We start from the raw sequence: 19,316 nt of genomic DNA on the forward strand, positions 1-19,316 counted from the left end.
GGCCTTAGTTCTTTTCCATGTGGGCCTCTCCTTGGCTCCCTCACAGCATGGCAGCTAGGTCTTTTTTTATTATGTTATGTTAATCACCATACATTACATCATTAGTTTTTGATGTAGTGTTCAATGATTCATTGTTTGCGTATAACACCCAGTGCTCCATTCAATACGTGCCCTCTTTAATACCCATCACCAGGCTAACCCATCCCCCCCCCAGAACCCTCAGTTTGTTTCTCAGAGTCCATAGTCTCTCATGGTTCGTTTCCCCCTCCGATTTCCTCCCCTTCATTTTTCCCTTCCTGCTATCTTCTTCTTCTTTTTTTTTTTTTTTTAACATATAATGTATTATTTGTTTCGGAGGTACAAGGTCTGTGATTCAACAGTCTTACACAGTTCACAGCACTCACCATAGCACATACCCTCCCCAATGTCTGACAGCTAGGTCTTAAGAATGACTGTTTTAAGAGACATGCAGTGGAAGTTTTCTGTTTCTTAATATGTTCGCCCAGAAACTGGCAGAGTCATTTTTGCCATATCAGTCACTAGATCTCAGATTCAAGAAGAAGGAGACACAGACTCTACTTCTCAGTGGGAAGAATATCATCGAATTTGGGCGCCATGTTTTAAAACATCTACAGGTTGTTATAGGTCTAAACATCACATGTAGGCATGACCAAGTCAGGGAGAAGAGAGAGGTTTCTTCCTGTGTGCTTTTTTTTTATTGGGGAGGAACACCTTTTCATTCAGCAGAATTCTCCTCGGGTTTCACTGGCCAGACAGAGGTCAGGCTACACCTGTCTCTAGCCACAGTAATAGAGAGTTACAGATGCCTCTAAGGTATAGATGCCCTTGTCCCTAAAGAGCAGTTGGGTGGGGCCTGGAATAGATAGATAACTTCATCTACTTAACCCAGTGAATATACCATGCAAATATCATTTTTTCCATTTGCAACAAAAAATTGTAGGAGACTGGTCTACAGAAATCTGGATTTATCCCAGGGGCCAAACCTGTGAGCATCTTCCTTTAACATGTGGGAGGGTGAGCATGTAATCAGAATTAGAGTTCTGCCTTCAAGGAAGAATGGAGGAAGGATACCAGTTAAGTGGGAGGCCCATCGTATCTGTTAACACCAAGGTTCAGGAAGTTTAAGGGCCCAAATCTAAGACTGAAACCCAGGATTTTGGATGCTTGGCCCTTTGCTAGTCTTTTAGCCAACACTGCTTCTCATGGAGATGGAGAATGTTAAGAGGTAGAAAGGATTTAAGAGGTCATCATGTCTGACTTTGTACTCTATGTAGAAGTCCCTTCTTTGGTGTCCCTTAAAGGTGGTCCACCAGCCTTTGCTTGGTTATATTTAGCAGTAGAGCTCTCAGTACTCAAAAGGCACCGTTCCATTGATAAAACTTTCTTGTTAGTATGTTCTTCCTTGTATAATAAGTTAAGTGGGACCTTTCCTTTTCCCCCAGAAGACATCAGGCCCAGGAGCTAGCTGTATGTGCCACATTCAGAAAAAAAAAAGAAAAGCCACTAAGAATTGGTTAGATTCCTTTCTTCAAGATTTTCCAAGTGTGACAAACCAGCCCTGCCACAATCAACCCCCACATCCCCAGCCTCAGATTCTATAAGGACATACCTGAGGGAAAGGGTGAGAGAATAGGGGCTTCAATAATATATGTGGTAAGAGGCTACTCCCTCACTTAAGCCACCTAAAGTGGGATTTCAAGATGAAGAGTGCTCACAACATGGGTATCCAAGCACTTTATTTCCTATCTTCTAAGCTGGGAACCCACAGGCCCACCCCACTGCTGTTCTCCTGAAATAGTTCACTGTGTGTACCCTGGAGTTTGGGAGTATTCACAAGCATAAAGACAGACCTGATTATCATTTATAGATTTCTGAAGGTGAGAGACTTAAGGGAATAGCCTGGGGTGAGTAGAGACCAAGGTACCATAGGCCAGGAAAGGGGACAAAAGGTCTCCTTGATATCAGCTAGCCATTGTAAGTTACAGATCACCTAAGACATTTATTATTGCTCATCAGTCTACAGGTCAACCAGGCAGTTCTGGTCTGGGCCAGCCAGGCTGATCTTGGGTCATTTGGGAATGACTGATCTAGGATGACTGCACTTAGAATGGCTCACTTACAGGTGCTCTACTCCCGCAGCAGGCTAGCCTGCTGGTTGCAGGGCTCTGGGAAGAGTCAAAGCATGCAGGCTGCAGAGCCTCTTGTGATGTGTAGGCTCAGAACTGGGACACTGTCACTTCTTCCACATTCTGTTTCCGCAGAGCACAGTTGAGAGGAGACGGGCGGGGGGGGGGGGCGTGGGGAATAAATCCCTTTCACGCTAATACCGCACCAAGCTGACACTAAGTAGAGATTTTTCACTTGTATTATATGGAAATCAGCCTCCTTTAATCTTCAGCCTCATGGTTAGACCTGATTTTTTTCCCACTAAAGCAACACTAACACATCCACTCTCCCTTCATGGCAGACCTCCAAATATTCACAACTATCTTGTCTCCTTTTTCTTTTCTGTTCTCCAGATCTTCCAGTCATTTCTCTAATGGAATGCTTTGTAGCTATCAAGGTTACTGTACTTAACATAAAATCTGGCTTGTCACTTTTTTTCTTAAAACATGGCATTCGTAATTGCATGTGATGTTGCAGACCTATTCCACAAAAGCTGATAGCAGTGGGACTATGTTTTATTTTATTTTTTGGCTTTAATCTGAACTCTGTGATTTTATTTATGTGCCCAAATGTAGCTTCGGGAGGAGCTGAATGATACAATTGGTTTCTATGGATGGATATAAATTCTCCCAGTTTTTTGTTTTTTTTTTTTTTGGTCATACTGAGACCAGCTAAGCCAACATTTACCCATCTGTACCTGTACAGTGTATTTTTAAATATATAAAGGTAGGGCCTGATGTTTTTTCTTGTTCTATTTCCTTTTCTTGGATTCATGCCCAGGGTATCAGCCTGTCGAGATCATTTTGAATCATGATTCTCTTGTCTTCCCAGTTTTGTCCCAGGTATACTTGTGTGTCTTCAGTAGTTTACAAGAATGTGAGACTAGGACAGCCCCAAAGCCACAGCCTCCAGCTCCTTGATAAATGCCCTTTAGCCTGAATGGAAGTAGTGAAGAGTATGAGTACAGATTGCTTATCCAGTTGCAGATCCATCTAACTGCACTCATATTAGCATATGAGCTTTCTGTGACTTGCCCACAAGGATGTCATGACGGCTTTTTTGATGTTTCTCTGCGGTCTGCTAAAAACCACACACAATGTCTGCACTATCCGCCCACTTATTAACTGCAGATATTTTTTTCTTTGTACATTAACTCAAAATATTGGTATTGTAAAATATTAAAGCATATAGACAGGAGTAGAGAATAATATCACAAACACCCACATACCTCCTTGTGTACTTTATCAGATATTCACATGACATGTTTGCTTCAGAATTATCTTTTTTTTCCTCTTTAAGAAATAACATATTAGTATAATTGGGGCACCCTGTGACCCTTGTCATGATTTCAGAATTTATCGTTCTCATGCAGGATTTATAACTTAATTGCATTTGTACTGTATCCATAAAAACCATACATTGATTTTGTAGATCTTTAATCTTTATCATACTGCAGACATCATCTTGAAATTTGCATTTTTGCTCCACATAATATTTCGAGAACCATGCATGCTGATGAATGTAGTGCTAGTTTATTTTGTGTGTGTGACTTAGAAGTGTTCTATTGTAGGCAACAATTTTTGGTAAAGGGGCAGATGGTAAATATCTTAGATTTTGCAGGTCATCATGGTCTGTGTCACTTATTCTTTGTTTTTGCTTGTTTTCCCGACCCTTTAAAAATGTACAAAACATTCTTAGCTCTTGGGCTGTACAAAAATAAGACCCAGTTTGCCAACCCTTGTTCTACCATATGAGTCTAACACTATTTTTCCATTCTCCTTTTGATTTTATATGGCCTCCTAGATCTCAGTTTCTTTTATGAAGCAGAAGTGACAATGACTGTTTTGCCTACCTTCTTAGGAGGGTAGGAGGACAAGGCAGATACTGGTTTTGAAAGTGCTTTGAAATGTTACAGAGGCTGTTTTATTCCTTTCCTCTCTTCTCACTTCCCTTTTCTTTCTTTTCCTTCCCTCCTCCTTCCTTTTTGTTGGCCTAAGTAGGCTCTGAATTAAATTTCCATGAAGAGATCCGGGAGCTCATTGAGAAACCTAGGTGGTCAAGACACACATGAAGATCCTATGGGGCAGCTCGGGATTGGGGAGCTCTGAGCCCAAACAGTATTATATTCTTGCTGGAGGTTTCTCCACAGCTCTGGGGCATCAGTGCTGGGAAATTCAGGGGGCATTCTCATTCTGGGCAACCTCAAAGCTGAAACACAGCTGGTACTTTGCTTAAATCCTCTGGGACTAAGGTCAGGAGCTTGGGCTCATTGCCTGTTCTATTATTGAATAGTGTAACTGAGCTGACCTCAGAGACCTTTTGTCTCTTAATTTATAAACTGCATCTATCAACACAGGCTTCACGGGATTGTTGTGAAAATTAAATAAGACAAGCAGAAAACATTGGCATGTGGTATAGGCCCTTGGTTAAGATGCTCACTATAGGTTAATTTACTATATTATTAATTGTTTATTTATGGAGGGTCCCCTTTTAGGGAAGCTACACTAGATGACAAGTCTGCAAGGGGTATGTGCCTACTTTTTTTTTTTTTTTTTGGGTACAGCATTGGTAACTTTAATGGATTTTAATTTAATGAAATTTTTAACCTTATAAAAGGTGATTCAAGTGAGTTTGGATTCTGTGTTTTGGCTCCTTCTCTGGTCTTGATGCAAAACAGTGATGAATTAATTTTTCTTCATAGGAAGGTATTGCCAATGAGTTTAATTTCCTTAATAGATAGACAGCTATTCAGATTTTTAATCTCATCTTGTGTCACTTTTGGTAAGTTGTATTTTTCCAGCAATTTGTCCATTTCACCTAAGTTACTGAATTTACTGGCAAACGTTAATAATACTTCCTTATACGTTTAATGTCTGTAGTGATAGCCCCTCATTTCTGATATTGGTAATTCATATTGTTTTTTTTCCTTGATCAGTCCAGCTAGGAGTTTATCAATTTTGTGATTTTTTTCAAAGAACCAGCTTTTGTATGTCTACTTTTAAAACTATTCTAAAATAAGAACTTTAATTTGAGAAAAATATGCATAAATAATAGCATTCCTCATACATTACTACAAACACCTCCTTAAGCACATGTTGAATAGCACTTGGCCTGGTGACAGGCATGTGAACATACTAAAGACTTTTTTTAAAAAGGTGAATTGAATTCACATTTTTATTTCTCAAGTGTGACATACTCAATCCTTCCTCATCCTCTGCTGTCAAAGATCACCCTGAGTGGGAGAAACAGGTTGGCTAAGGGCTGGAGATTTGCAGATGGGCAAGGGGAACATGTAGAAAGGGTCAAACTGGCTCTCACAGCTGTATTATAATGTGGGTAATAGTCATTGGTATCGCTGGCCTTTTTTTTTTTTTTTTTTTTTTTAAGGCTGATTCTGCAGTTTTTCAGCATGTAGGAGACTCAGAAAGATTTAGAGAGCCAAGCTTTATATTTCCAGAGATAAATAGTTTTTAATGCTTGCTTCAGATTGGAAGCTGTATCTGGTATTTCTAATTGTGCCTCAAGGGACCTAAAAGTAATTTGGAATCAGTGGATAGAATGAAATTGAATTTTCTCTAGGGAAAATAATATTAAGCATAAATTTAAAGTATCTTATAACTATAGTGGCATATGTTCATTGTGTTTAGGAAAAAGTAAGACAATAAATTCATGACTTCAAAACTTCCGAGAATTGGCTACTTCGAGTTGAACTTAAGGACATGCAGTTGTTACTGTCTGCTTCTGTGAACATTTTCTGAGTCGTTCTGGTGGATGTGGACTAGGATCCAAATGTCAGGGTTAATTAAAGGAAGTGCATATGTGTGTGTGAGTAGGGCACTGGATTATCTAGAAAGAATCTAGAGAACTTGCTAATTCTTTGATTTCAAAGTTTTCTTCATTTTTAAATCTTTTAGAAGTGCATTTGAATTATTTTAGTTAATGCTTAGTAAAAAGGATAGTAATATATTGAGCAAAGAGTTGGTTAACTGGTCTCTTTTAAAATAACAGTGGCTGGCAGAACAAATGTGCCGTGAAACTCAGTTAAACAGTCCAAAGGAAATGGAGATTTCTGGGCGTTTGGTTTTCTGTTAAACAGGGGCCTTCCAGAAACCTATTTTGCTCATGTACTTTTCAGCCTTATATTTGTTATCCTTCTGCCTTTCTTTGGAGAAGATCCCATATGTATTAGAAACATTCTTAAAGGATTGAGGATGGTACACTGTTGGGAACATGTTCGTAGCATATGGTTTAGTAAACGAAGAAGATATGTTATACTGGCTTGAATACACTATTTTTTATTTAATAGTAAATCTTTGTTATCACCTGACTTCTTCAACAAATATCTGTTGAACACCCACTGTGTGCCAGGCACTGTACTTGTTGCCAGGCATCAGTGAACAAAACGGGATCTGTGTTTTGGTTGAGCTTGTATTCTGTTAAGGGTATGAATTAGACATATTTCTCTCTTACCTAAAAGTGAGCATTGGGTAGTTGGAAAATTGGTTAAACATAGGCTCATTGAAGTTAGTGGTTATTTTAAATTTTAGCTACTAAAAATTTTACTTGCGTATGTCCAAACTCATCAAATTGTACGCATTAAATATGTACAGTTTTTTGTATATCAATTATACCACAATAAAGCTGTAAAAGATTACTATAGCTTGTTTTCTTCTTACCCTAAGGTTGATTTAGGCGTATTGTATTGACTTTGCTCCAATATGGAAGTTGCTTAAACCTCTGCTCTATGTTAGTTGTCTGTGTTTGAACTGCACAATGCTCTCATCAGCCTATAACCAGATGAATTTATTTAGCCATTGCAAATCCAACAAAGAAGTGATAATATATATATAATACTTTTCTGCATCAAAGAGCATTCTCGGCTATATTCAGTACAGTATACATAGCTGTTATAGCAGTCTAAACAGTGGTCTCTGTGATTATGTAATGGTGTATGTCAATGTATATGACAATACGAAGTCTGGAAGACTTGAGGGTGGGTTCATATCCATTCCTCCTAAATTGAACTCACCTCTGAATGCACTGGGGGAGAAAATGCTCTTGTGTACCACCAAAACTTTTCATCCAGGCTTGGTTTCTCTCTGGGTGTAGGCTTCAATTTTCTTTTCTGGATTCTGTGGCCACAAGCCAGTGGAAGTTACTTGATGTTACTTAGTGTGAAGGACCTCCCCCCACCCCCTGTGAGAGTATGTTGTCAAGGCTGTGCTTGGCTTCACTGGAGGATGGCAGTGCTGCTTATATAGCTTCACAGGTTTCCTTCTAGAGCCTGTGTTTGAAGAATCCAGTACAGGACCTTCTGACTCCACATCCACATCGATGCAAAGTAGGTCTTGGTAGTACAACTTGGAATTGGGGGCCCTGAGCAGGTATAGTCACACACAGAAGAACTGAGGTCTTCTTTGCAAAGTCCGAGCCATTTACTTATCCACTTTTTGTTATTTATATTCTACATATTTCTAAAGGTTTTCATGTTATTTACAACCATAAGCACATACAAAATAAGGCCATTAAATAAGAAGAACAGAAAAGCATTTGAAAAGAGGGAAGGGAAGATAGATTTGGGGGAAAATTATACTGAGAATCATTGTGGGAGTTGAAAAGACTAGTGGAGGTAAGGATGTATGTGCAAATAGTTGTGTGAGTGTCTATGGCTCAAGTGTTGGCAAAGGCAGAAAATGGAAGAGAGTATTTCAGTTGTGGAGGGTCAAGTGGCCATGCCTGATTATTTACGAAGTTTACTGTACATACATAACTGTGTTTTAAGAAGGTTTGAGGTGTCTTGCCGTAGTTAAGGTGCAGCAAAATGTAGAACTTCTGTCTTGGGGTTCTGAGTGGTCCTCCTACCATTTTGCTGTTAGATAACCTGATATGGGGGCCTGCACATGGGTCAGGTACTAAATTCCTTTGTCTGGCTATGGAGGACAAGGGTTTTCTTTTCTGTAGCTCAACTCACTGACGCCTCTCCTCTCTGCCTGAGGCAGGATGATATGGAAGTTGGAAGGGCAGATAGAGGAGCCTGCCTCACTTTTTTCCCTCTCATTTGTTGTGCCTTGGGAGGCGATTCCCAGAAACCAGCTTAGTGCAGTGAGGCCTACCCACTCCCAGGTGCCTAGACAGCATGATTTCAGGAAGTCTTTATGTAGAGAATACTCATGTTAATAGAAAATAGGTATGGAATTTGGGCTCAGTGGAAGCAAGGAAGGATTGGACAACTCCCCAAATACTTGGAGGGGGGCTTTCGCCACACTCCTTGAGGCCCTGGGCAATTTCAGGGGTACCAGATTGCTGTTTCTTGCCTCCCATTGATAAAAGAGATGAAAAGTGAAGCTAAGACTACTGCTAGGGAAATGGACCTCATTATATTTATTTAGGCAGAATTGCCTACTGGTTAAGACCAAGACTCTAGAGCAAGACTGCTTAGGTTTGGATTTTAGCTTTGCTAGTTGAGTGATTTCTGGGAAGTTATTTAGCATCTTTGTGTATCTGTTTTCTCATCTGTATAATGAAGATAATAAGAGTATTTACTTTATAGAATTGTTAGGATGAAGTGATTAGTACCTATAAAGTGTTTATACAAGTCCCGGGCATGAAGTAAAAGTACAATAATTTTTTTGAACATAAAAGAGATGAGCTGAAGGAGATTTTATCATCCAGTTTCCTTAGGCAAGAAATCAAAATATTTTGGGGAGAAAAATAGCAAAATCATTCAGGATCTCTGGGGATTGTAGACAGTAATAATCACATCATGCGTGCTATGAATGATGGGCCATAATATTTGTTCTGACAATTCTGAGTACTAAACAAGATATAAATACGTATTGAAAGTCCTCAATTTCTGATCAAACATGGTAAACTGGCAGATGTTCAAGTAAGATTTTGGTAACAGTAAGGTCTTAATCACTAGAACTTTAAAATGTATTTTACAGCATTAGAGTGTCATTCTGGTTACATCTGTAGAACCGGTTTTGCTAAAGTGAGCTAAGTAGGGGTTTGAACTATGTTTTCTATTTGGCATTTTGCCAGCGTATGGAAGGAAACTATTTCTGAAACAACTTCATTGCAGTAATGAATGAGTAGTTTTTTTGCCTTTTAAAAATGTAATCTAGGGCCGCCAGGGTGGCTCAGTCGGTTGACCGTTGGTCTTCAGCTTGGGTCATAATCCCAGGGTTCTGGGCTCAAGCCCTGCGTCGGGCTCCCTGCTCAGCGGGGAGTCTGCTTCTCCCTCTCCCTCTGCCTGATGCTCCCCCTGCTTGTGCTTGCTCGCTCTCTGTCAAATAAAGAAATACAATCTTTAAAATAAAAAAAATTAAAAATACTGTCTAATAGACATTAAGTGCCTAGTAAGTATAGTAGTAGTGCATCTAGATGTATTTAAGTAAACATTTTTATTGAAGTATAAAAGGTATACAGAAAACTATACTCATCATGTGTGTGAAGTAAATGCACCCATGTAGCCCTCTATCCAGGTCAAGAAACAGAAGAGTACCCGCACTCCCAGAAGCCTCCCTATACCCCTTCTCAATCACTTTCCCAAGCCTCCTTCCCAAAGGGTAACCACTAAGCAGAAAGCAGACTTCTAACATCACAGATTAATTTTTCCTGTTTTTAAAAAATCCATATAAATAGAATCAGGCCTAGCTTCTTTCATTCGACACTGTCTTTGTGAGAGTTAATTATGTTGTGGCTTGTGGTACAAGTTTGTTCTTTAGTGTAGTTGTGTAGCATTCCATTGTATGAATATACCACAATGAATTATTACACATTCTTCTCTTGATTAATATTTAGGTTATTTCCAGATTGGGATTATTAAGAATAATGCTGCTGAAAAGATCCTAGGACTTGCCTTTTAGTATACATATATATGTAGCTCTGTTAACGTCTATCCTCAGGAGTAGAATTGCTGGGCCATAGGGAATGCCTATGTTTAGCTTTAGTAGAAACTGCAGAAGTGGTTGTACCATTTTACATTCCCACAAGCAGTATATAAGAGTTCCAATGGCCAACACTTGGTTTTAATTTTAGTAATACAGTGGGTATGTAATAGTGTCTCATTTTAGATTGAATTTGTGTTTCCTGATGACTAATGAGCTTGAGTTCCTTTTCACATCTTTATTGGACATTGTGTGTGTGTGCTTGTGCGTGTGTGTGTGTGTGATTTGATTGTTCAAGTCTCTTTGCCCATTATAAAAATTGAGTTGTATTTATCCTTTGGGTCCCTGTTCAGACCTTCCTGTATCTCCATGCTTCCATGTGGGATAAATTTCATTGGGCCCAAAATATCACCTTTATTATTTTCTTTAGAGCAGGTCTGCTGGTGACAAATTCCCTCATTTTTGTTTTGTCATGTCTTTCTTTTACCTTCATCTTTCGACGTTATTTTCTTCCCAGTTTGAGATGCTCATTCCTTTGTCTTCTGGCTTCCATTATTTCTGTTGAGATGCCGATGTCCTTGTTGCTTCTTTGAAGTTAATCTGTTTGTTCGCTTGATTGCTTTTTTAAGGTTTTCACTTTGACTTTAGTGTTCAGCAATTTTAATATGATACGCTTAGTGTAGTTTTCATATTTATCCTACTTGGGGCTTAGTTTTATATTTCAGCAGCTCAGGAAAATTCTTAGCCTTCATTTCTTTAAATATTGCTTCTGACCCGGGCGCCTGGGTGGCTCAGTTGGTTAAGCGACTGCCTTTGGCTCAGGTCATGATCCTGGAGTCCCAGGATCGAGTCCCGCATCGGGCTACCTGCTCAGCAGGGAGTCTGCTTCTCCCTCTCCCGCTCCCCCCTCTTGTGCTCTCTCTCTCTCTCTCACTCTCTCTCTCAAATAAATAAATAAAATCTTTAAAAAAAAATATTGCTTCTGACCCATTCTTTTTCTTTTTTCTCTCTCTCCCCACCCCCTGACATTATCCCTTTCCTGTAAGTCTCCCGTCCTTTTTGTTTCTCCATTTTCTTCTGACTTGCCTTCTGCCTGGTACTAATTATCTTTATAGCTATTTTTAATCTGTTAAACCTACTTGTTGATTTTTAAATTGTACTTACTGAATTTTTCAGTTCTATATTTTTGAGTTCAGTTTTTAAAATAGTTTCCAGTCTCTGATAAGTTCTTCATCTTCTCATATAATTTTGTGAACATATTAATTACAGATATTTTTAAGTCTAAGATAATTCCAATATCTAGATCTCCTATTGGTCTGTTTTTATCATCTGTTTTCATTCTTGGATTTTGATCATTTCTTGGTTTTGTTGTTGGCATGCTGACTTATTTTTAATTAAATGTCAGTTATTTGTATTTTAAAATAGAGATAATTTAAGGCTCTGGATGAATTATCTTTCTTGAGGAAGATTTAACTTTTTTTTTTTTTTTTGAGAGAGAGAGAGAGGGCACGAGTGGGGTTGGGGGGTTGGGTGGGGAGGGGCAGAGGGAAAGGGAGAGAGAATCTTAAGCAGGCTTGATGCCCAATGCAGAACCCATCTCGGGGCTCGATCCCACCACCCGAGACCATGACCTGAGCTGAAATCAAGAGTCAGACTGAGCCACCCAGGCACCCCCAGGAAGATTTAACTTTTGTTTATAGCAGGTAATTGGATTAGAAATAGATGAATGTGATTCAGTTACAGCTTGAGTTGGTTAAATTCTGTACTTCAGTCTTCGTGAGGGCTGATCTATTTCTGGTCACCTATACTCCTAGCATTTAGTCTTTTCAGTTCCCACCAGAAAGCTTTGGGTGTATACCAGGATCATTATAGGGCCAGAATGTCAATATTTGCTCCCACACCCACCAGCTTTGAGATACTGCTGAAAGCTGTATTCAGAGTCTTAGTCCCTTAGTACCTGCTATCATATGGACAAATATCTTAAGAGGAAAAGCAGCTTCAGAATTTTTTCTTGGGACTTTTCTTTGAGATCTTGGCCCAAGAAGTACTCACTGCTTTGGTAGATCTCTAATGCCTTTGAATGGATATTTTTCCACTTGTTCTTGGCAGAAACACTAGACCAAAACAAACTAATCTACCATTGCCAGCATGAAAATCCTCTTTTCGCTTTTTGATGCCTTATTTTTTTTTTTAGGGAATTAAAACATGAGAAGATAGAATTGTACTTTTTAAAAAAATGCTCATTGATGGCTCTGGGTAAGGCTAATATATTGATTCTTAAATTAGTCTGTGCAGATCTGGCCTTTGAATTTTGTCAAACTTTTTGGGATACATATGGGACAGTGTGAAATCTCTTATGAGTTCGTTCTACAGTTAGTAATGAAAAGCAACTAAGGAAGTAGACAAATGACCAATAAGCACATGAAAAGATGCTTGGAGTCATTAGTCATCAGGAAAATGTAAATCAAAATCACAATGAGATACTACTTCACACCCACTAGGATGGCTAGAATCAAAAAGTTAATAATAATAAAAATTCAAGTCAATAATAATAATAAACATTGGCAAGGATGTAGAAAAATTGGAACCCTCATACACCTGCATACATATAAAATGGTGCAGTTGCTTTGGAAAACAGTGTGGCAGTTCCTCAAATGATTAGATATAAAGTTATCATATGACCCAGCATATATGATAGACTGAAGAGAACATATTTGTACATGAATGTTCATAACAGCACTACTCATAGTAACCAGAAATGATGCAAATTTACATCAATTGATGAATGAATTTAAAAAATGTAGTATATCCATACAATAGAATATCATTTAACCATAAAAATGAAGGACTGATACATGCTACAATATAGATGAACTTTGAAAACATTATGCTAAGTGAAAGAAACCGGTCACAAAAGACACATATGATTTCATTCACATGAAAGTCCAAAATTGGGAAATCTAAAGAGACAGAAAGTAGATTAGTGGTTGCTTAGGGCCGAGTAGCGGAGGAGGTTGGAGAAATGATAGCTAACGGGCACCGGGTTTTTTTTTGAAGTGATAAAAATGTACTAAAATTGACTCTGGTGGCCTTTCTCTCTCCCGGCCATTTTGGCGGCTGCTTTTGGTTGGGGCCGTCCCGCATCTAAGGCAGGAAGATGGTGGCCGCAAAGAAGACGAAAAAGTCGCTGGAGTCGATCAACTCCAGGCTCCAGCTTGTTATGAAAAGTGGAAAGTATGTGCTGGGGCACAAGCAGACTCTGGAAATGATCAGACATGGCAAAGCGAAACTGGTCATCCTCGCCAACAACTGCCCAGCCTTGAGGAAATCTGAAATAGAATACTACGCCATGTTGGCCAAAACTGGTGTCCATCACTACAGTGGCAATAATATTGAATTGGGCACAGCATGTGGGAAATACTACAGAGTACGCACACTGGCTGTCATTGATCCAGGTGATTCTGATATCATTCGAAGCATGCCAGAACAGACTGGTGAAAGTAAATCATGCAAAATTTTTCTTTAATAAATCTGGCCACAGCTTGTTTAAAAAAAAAAAAATTGACTCTGGTGATGGTTGCACATATTTGTGAATCGACTTTAAAAAAAACCCACTGAATTGTACACTTTAGATTGTGAGTTGTATGGTGTGTGAATTATATCTCAATAAAGCCACTAAAATAAAGAACCAAAGCAATATTTGTAGTAGCAGCTAGGGAGGGAGGGTGGCAGATGTGGATGCTCATGGTGATGATGAGCTTTCTCATTCTCAACCTCTTTATTGACAGTTTGTTAACCAGTTTTCAGGGCCTGGGGTGGAATTAGGGCAGCACACTAGAAAAATAAAGTAGAACACTGGGTTCTAGAAAAAGTGGTCAGGGATCGCTCCCAGGAGTAAGCTATGGAATCCTGCAAGAACAGTGATCTAGATAAGTGGCCAGGAAAACCCAACACTGCCAAGATCATCCAGAATGGTCTTGCTTCTGGTTGGGCCCCCACATGCTGAAGCAGTGCTTAGCTTCCTTAGTTATGCCTGTGGTCAGAGAATATCGTACTGTTCCTACATCTCCCTGTTTTGCAGGCCTCTCATGTACCTCAAAGGGAATTTTTTTTTTTTTAGAATGTAGACTTGAATCTCAAAGACATTTTCTAATTTGGATCCAACCTCAGGAAATGTTGGAAACCGGTGCAACTTCTTGATTGAGAAAGGCACATGGAAGCAGATGTATTTGCATAGGAAGCCCATAACCACAGAAATCACCCTCTGGTAAGGGGCTTTGAGAGTTCTCATTGCTCACTTCAATTTTAAGTCCGTGAGAGATCTGGAGCTTAAATTCCTTATCCAGTGCTGAAAAAAGGCTGTTCACAAGTTGTGCAATTTTTTAATTCATTTATTCGTTCATTTATTCAGTATACATGTATCAATTACCTGCTTTGTGCCAGTCACTGTGCTAGGTGCTGGTGATAAAAATCTGTATGAAACAGTGGCTACACCTAGGAGATCGCGCCAAACCCAAGATATCAAGTGATGAAATAAAGGTCTGCATAGGTGGCTGGCTATGAGATCTCAATAAAGGGGCGGTTAATTGAGCTCGGAAGAGTCTTGGAAGCATTTAGCACGACTGAATGAATGTAGTCGAATAAAGGCTAAGGAAAAGCATCATTGATGAGTTAACCCTTTAACTGAACCTTGAAGAACAAGTAGGGTTTATCCAGGCAAAGAGAAAAGGAAGACTGGTGGCAGAGAAAGAAATGAGTTAGGACACTGTGGCAAAAACCACATGAGAGTTAGCTAGTGACAGAACCAGAAAGGCAAGAGGAAAAGAACTCAGGGCCGTACTTCTCAAACTGTAATGGTCATACAGATCACCTTAAAAATCCTATTAAAATACAGATTCTGGGGGCACCTGGGTGGCTCAGTTGTTAAGCGTCTGCCTTCGGCTCAGGTCATGCTCCCGGGGTCCTGGGATCGAGCCCCACATCGGGCTCCCTGCTCCACGGGAAGCCTGCTTCTCCCTCTCCCACTCCCCCTGCTTGTGTTCCCTCTCTCGCTGTGTTTCTTTCTGTCAAATAGATAAATAAAATAAAATAAAATACAGATTCTGATTGACTGGGTCTGAGGCAGAGCACGTCTAACCAATTCCCAGTCAGTGTCCGTGCTGCTGGTCCATGAGCCATGCAGAGCAGCAAGTTTAGAGATCTACTTGGCTGTGATGGGAGAGGAAGGGGAAAAGTCCTACTAAACATATATTTTTCTGGATAGGGTGATCTGGGGTGATGGTGTCAGGGGCTGTTAGAGGAAACATCAGAGGAGTTTTCAGGAAAATAAGTTTTGTTCTGTTTGTGGTACTGTTTTGTTGTTTGTTTTGTTTTGAGGCACCTATAAGATATCTAGGAAGAGAAATCTAGGAGGCCCTTGGATAGAAGGAGACCATATAACCATGGTTCCTGAGTGGAAGAGAAAGATGTGCCTATGAATGAAGTTGAGAAGAGACTGCAAGGAAAGCGAGGGGATGATTAGGAGCAAACAGTGCAATCTCTTCTACAGGAAAAGTTTCAAGAAGGTGCGAGTAAGCAACATCCCATGTTACAGAGAGATCAGGAAGGAGCCAGACCAACATCCAGACTGCAAGCAGTTGAGGATTAAAGTGAGTGTTTTGATTAGAGAGAACTCAAGAGGATTGACTGAAAAGTGTCAAGGAGATTGGAGTAGTAGACAGAAGTTCAGGGTGAAGGAGGGGTCCTTCCTCTCTCTTTCCCGCACCCTACTCTTCCCTCCCCTCCCCTCCCCTCCCTTCTCTTCTTCCTTCTTTCCTTCCTTTTAGCATTATTATTATAGCAGTTTTGCAACAGGCAAAAAGATTGAGAAGATCTTATAATGACTCTCCCGTATCCATCACACAGCTTCCACAATTATGTCGGTTTTTGCAAGTGAAGGATGGTTTTTTAGATGCAGCTGACTTAGGCATATTTGTACACTCAAGGAACAGAGCCAAGATAGAGGGAGCAGCTGCAACTTGCGAAGAGAAAGATGGTAATTGATGGAGCAAGGTTTTTGAGAAGGAAGCAAGTGGTGGAGTGCAGTATAGCAGATAGTACTGGCTCCAGATAGTAAGGAAAGCACTTTGCAGCTAATAAGTTGAAAGAAAAAGAGATAAAAAGTACTGCCCTTCAGAAATCTGGTTATAGGGGCGCCTGGGTGGCTCAGTCGGTTCAGTGTCTGCCTTCAGCTCAGGTCATGATCCCAGGGTCCTGGGATCGAGCCCCTCATCGGGCTCCCTGCTCAGCAGGGAGCCTGCTTCTCCCTCTCCCTGCTGCTCCCCCTGCTTGTGCTCTCGCTCTCTTTCTGGCAAATAAATAACTAAAATCTTAAAAAAAAAAAAATCTGGTTAAAATTCCAATTTTCAGAAGCTTCCTGTGCTAACCCGTTCAGTTGCCCTCTGCCACCATACTCCACATTTCTTCTGTGTGTGCCGGTTCCTTCCTTGAAGTCATTCACTAAATTTTGGGGAAATATCTATTCCACCTAAACATTTTGTAAGTTCAGTCGTTTTATTTGAAGATCCAGTGTCCATGGAGAGTAGACACATCACAGAGAACAGCCGTTTACCGTCTTCCACCTGGGGAGCAGCCTCTGTTACCTGTCCAAAGCAACAGAGAAACTGTTCCCCTTCTCCTACATATAGAATTCCCCTCCTAAGAGGAATCCCGAGGAATAAAATATTCATCATCACTTAACATAGGGATTCGGTTTTGGTGTCAAGTCAGGAAATGAGTAAATTTGTGCCTAATAACAATTTGTTTCTCTGTGAAATAGGAAAAGAGTTCATTTGGAAGGAGGTGATTTGGCAGGAATTGAGTGGGAAGAAGCTTTATAAGTGTGACAAGAGTTTGGAAAAGTGCCAAAGCCTTCTATTCAGCTTTACCTAAGGTGATGTCTTACCTTCTAATAAAAGATGAGAGCAGCAAAATGCCCCGCCCCCCCACACACACTCATAGAAAATGAGAATAGGATTATTAGGGGAAGTGAGACTTCTCTGAAGTGCCACTTAAATGGGCAGGACTGCCAACGGATCCCCTTTTGTGTTGACTGTGGGAGGATAAGGTTGGGAAGTGGCATCAGGGAACTTTTCTCCATTTAAGTCTGAATAAGTAGGTATTTGCATGAGCGTACAAGCTTCTTGTCTTCCAAGTGCATCTCTCTTCTTGGACCCCTTTCTATCTGTGACATTTGGCAGTGAGCACCCAACAGTGGGAGTGACGGTCGAAGTCCGTGATTTTACGACAATTTCTTTGCATTCTCAGAGGGCTTCAGTAGGTAGTTGCCACTGAGCACCAATGGGTAATCATTGGCTCATTCTCTTCATCAAGAAATAAATGCAATTTGGAAATAATTGACCTAACAAGAGAAAAATGGGTAAATGCTTAAAAAAATCATTTGGGTCATTACACTGTTAAAAGTAATAAATAATTTGAAGTACCAAAAATATAAATACTGTATGTGTACGAAGACAAAATTGACATTTTAATTACTTAGGCTTAGCTCATCTTCTGCTTATGAAGTATTTTTCTTATAGTGGGAAAAACCAAAGGACTAAAAGAAAAGGATTCAATGTTAGATCCTTAGAGTGTAGAAATTTGTAAAAATAGAAAATATATAAAACATATAAAAATACATCACCGATATGTACTGCTTTACAATGCTCCGCTGAGTTAGCCTCTCAGGAAAAATAATTCAGTCCAATTGCTGCCCAGTCTACTCCTGTGATAGTGTTTCTATCTTTTAAATTTGATTAGTAGATGACAGTCTTTCCAGTGAATGAATTTGATGATTTAAATCAGTGCCAAAAGACTATGAAAAAAGTCGATGCTTTGAGTAAAATTGAGCTTCTCCCAGGCAAATAAGTACCAAGGCCTCAGAGCTTTTATGTCCACCAAATATAGATGTTTTTTCCATTGATTTAGAACTTAAATAAGGAAAAAACCTTTTATTGCCATGTGTTTAAAATTATACATTTAGGGTAGAGACAATTATGTTATATGGACATTGCAATTTTATGGGTGAGAAAACAGAACCCAAAGAGATCATCATTTCCCTAGTGTGGCCTGGCGGGATAAGACTAAAACCAGAGCCAGACTCTTGGTTCCTAACCCCAAGCCCTGCCTCCAGTCTCTCCTTGCTCCAGTATTTGGAGGTGATGCTGGCCTGTCGTAAGGGATTATATTTCAGTTTCGACCACACAGTTTGTGTTCATGGCTTGGTGGCACATTTCTAAGATAGTAGCTTACAACCACAGTGTCGTGCTCTCGAACACGGTACCATGTACCATTTATTTTTTTTTAAGATTTTATTTATCTGAGAGAGAGAGGGAGAGAGAGAGAGACAGAAAGCATGAGCAGGGGGAGGGGCATTGGGAGAGGGAGAAGCAGGCTCCCTGATAAGCAGGGAGCCTGACTCAGGGGCAATCCCAGGACCCTGAGATCATGACCTGAGCCGAAGGCAGACGCTTCACCGACCGAGCCACCCAGGCACCCCACCATGTCCCATTTAAATGAGCCATATTTTGCCCCCTGCCATGCCAAACTTCTGCTTGGTATAAATTGGATAAACCCATTAGCCATAGGTCATTTTAAGAAATAAGCAGTTCGAGTTGAGACTTCTTGAAACACTAAGGCCTTTCAGCCCAGGACAAGATTTCAGTAATGGTGAGTTTCTCGTTTCTTCAGCAATCTGCAGTTATAGTCTTAAATGTAACTGAAGAGTAAAGAAAAATGAGCATTCTGTAGTCGGGATATAAATTGCAAAGGTCATGCAGATATAGAGGAACTCACTGAGCAATTGATTATTGAGACCTTTCTGTTTGTGTACCTACTGCTGGTGTATGTTGAGAGGCACCGAGACAGAACGTCAGACTTGGTCATTCTTGACTCCTCGGGAGCTTATCAGCTAAGTGAGGAAACAGAGCACACCACGTAAAGGACCTTACATATTCCGACAGAGCAAGATGGCGTTAGAAAGGCGTTTCAATTTGAGTTGACCCTGAGACAAGGCTTTGAGTGCATGTATTTTTGGAGGAGGGTGCAAGGAGCACGGGAGAAGGGACTAAGACAAGGCAGGCAAGGCAGCCAACAAAGGGAGCGTGATTAGACAGCTGTCACCACGGGTGACCGGAAAGTAGCCCTGTGAGGAAACACTGGTAAATAGGAGAGGACACAGGCCTCAGAGTTATGCTACCCAAG

At 40.2% G+C, this 19,316-nt stretch overlaps 2 protein-coding genes across 2 annotated transcripts in view; both read left to right on the plus strand.

Annotated features, from left to right (window-relative positions):
• Nucleotides 1–19,316, plus strand: part of XK (X-linked Kx blood group) — a 44,117-nt gene that overhangs the window by 20,163 nt on the left and 4,638 nt on the right. The gene's annotated exons all lie outside the window — the stretch shown is intronic.
• Nucleotides 13,131–13,631, plus strand: LOC116646113 (60S ribosomal protein L30-like). Its single transcript, XM_032426687.1, has one exon. It carries the CDS (start codon nucleotides 13,234–13,236, stop codon nucleotides 13,600–13,602), a length of 369 nt encoding a protein of 122 aa, XP_032282578.1. The 5' UTR covers nucleotides 13,131–13,233; the 3' UTR covers nucleotides 13,603–13,631.

The sequence above is a fragment of the Phoca vitulina genome, unplaced genomic scaffold (assembly GCF_004348235.1).
Source record: "Phoca vitulina isolate PV1807 unplaced genomic scaffold, GSC_HSeal_1.0 scaffold35, whole genome shotgun sequence".
NCBI lineage: Eukaryota > Metazoa > Chordata > Mammalia > Carnivora > Phocidae > Phoca > Phoca vitulina.

Bases quoted from the DNA above. Each gene is read 5' to 3' on its own strand.
- LOC116646113 (XM_032426687.1), top strand. From the start codon at position 13,234: ATGGTGGCCGCAAAGAAGACGAAAAAGTCGCTGGAGTCGATCAACTCC.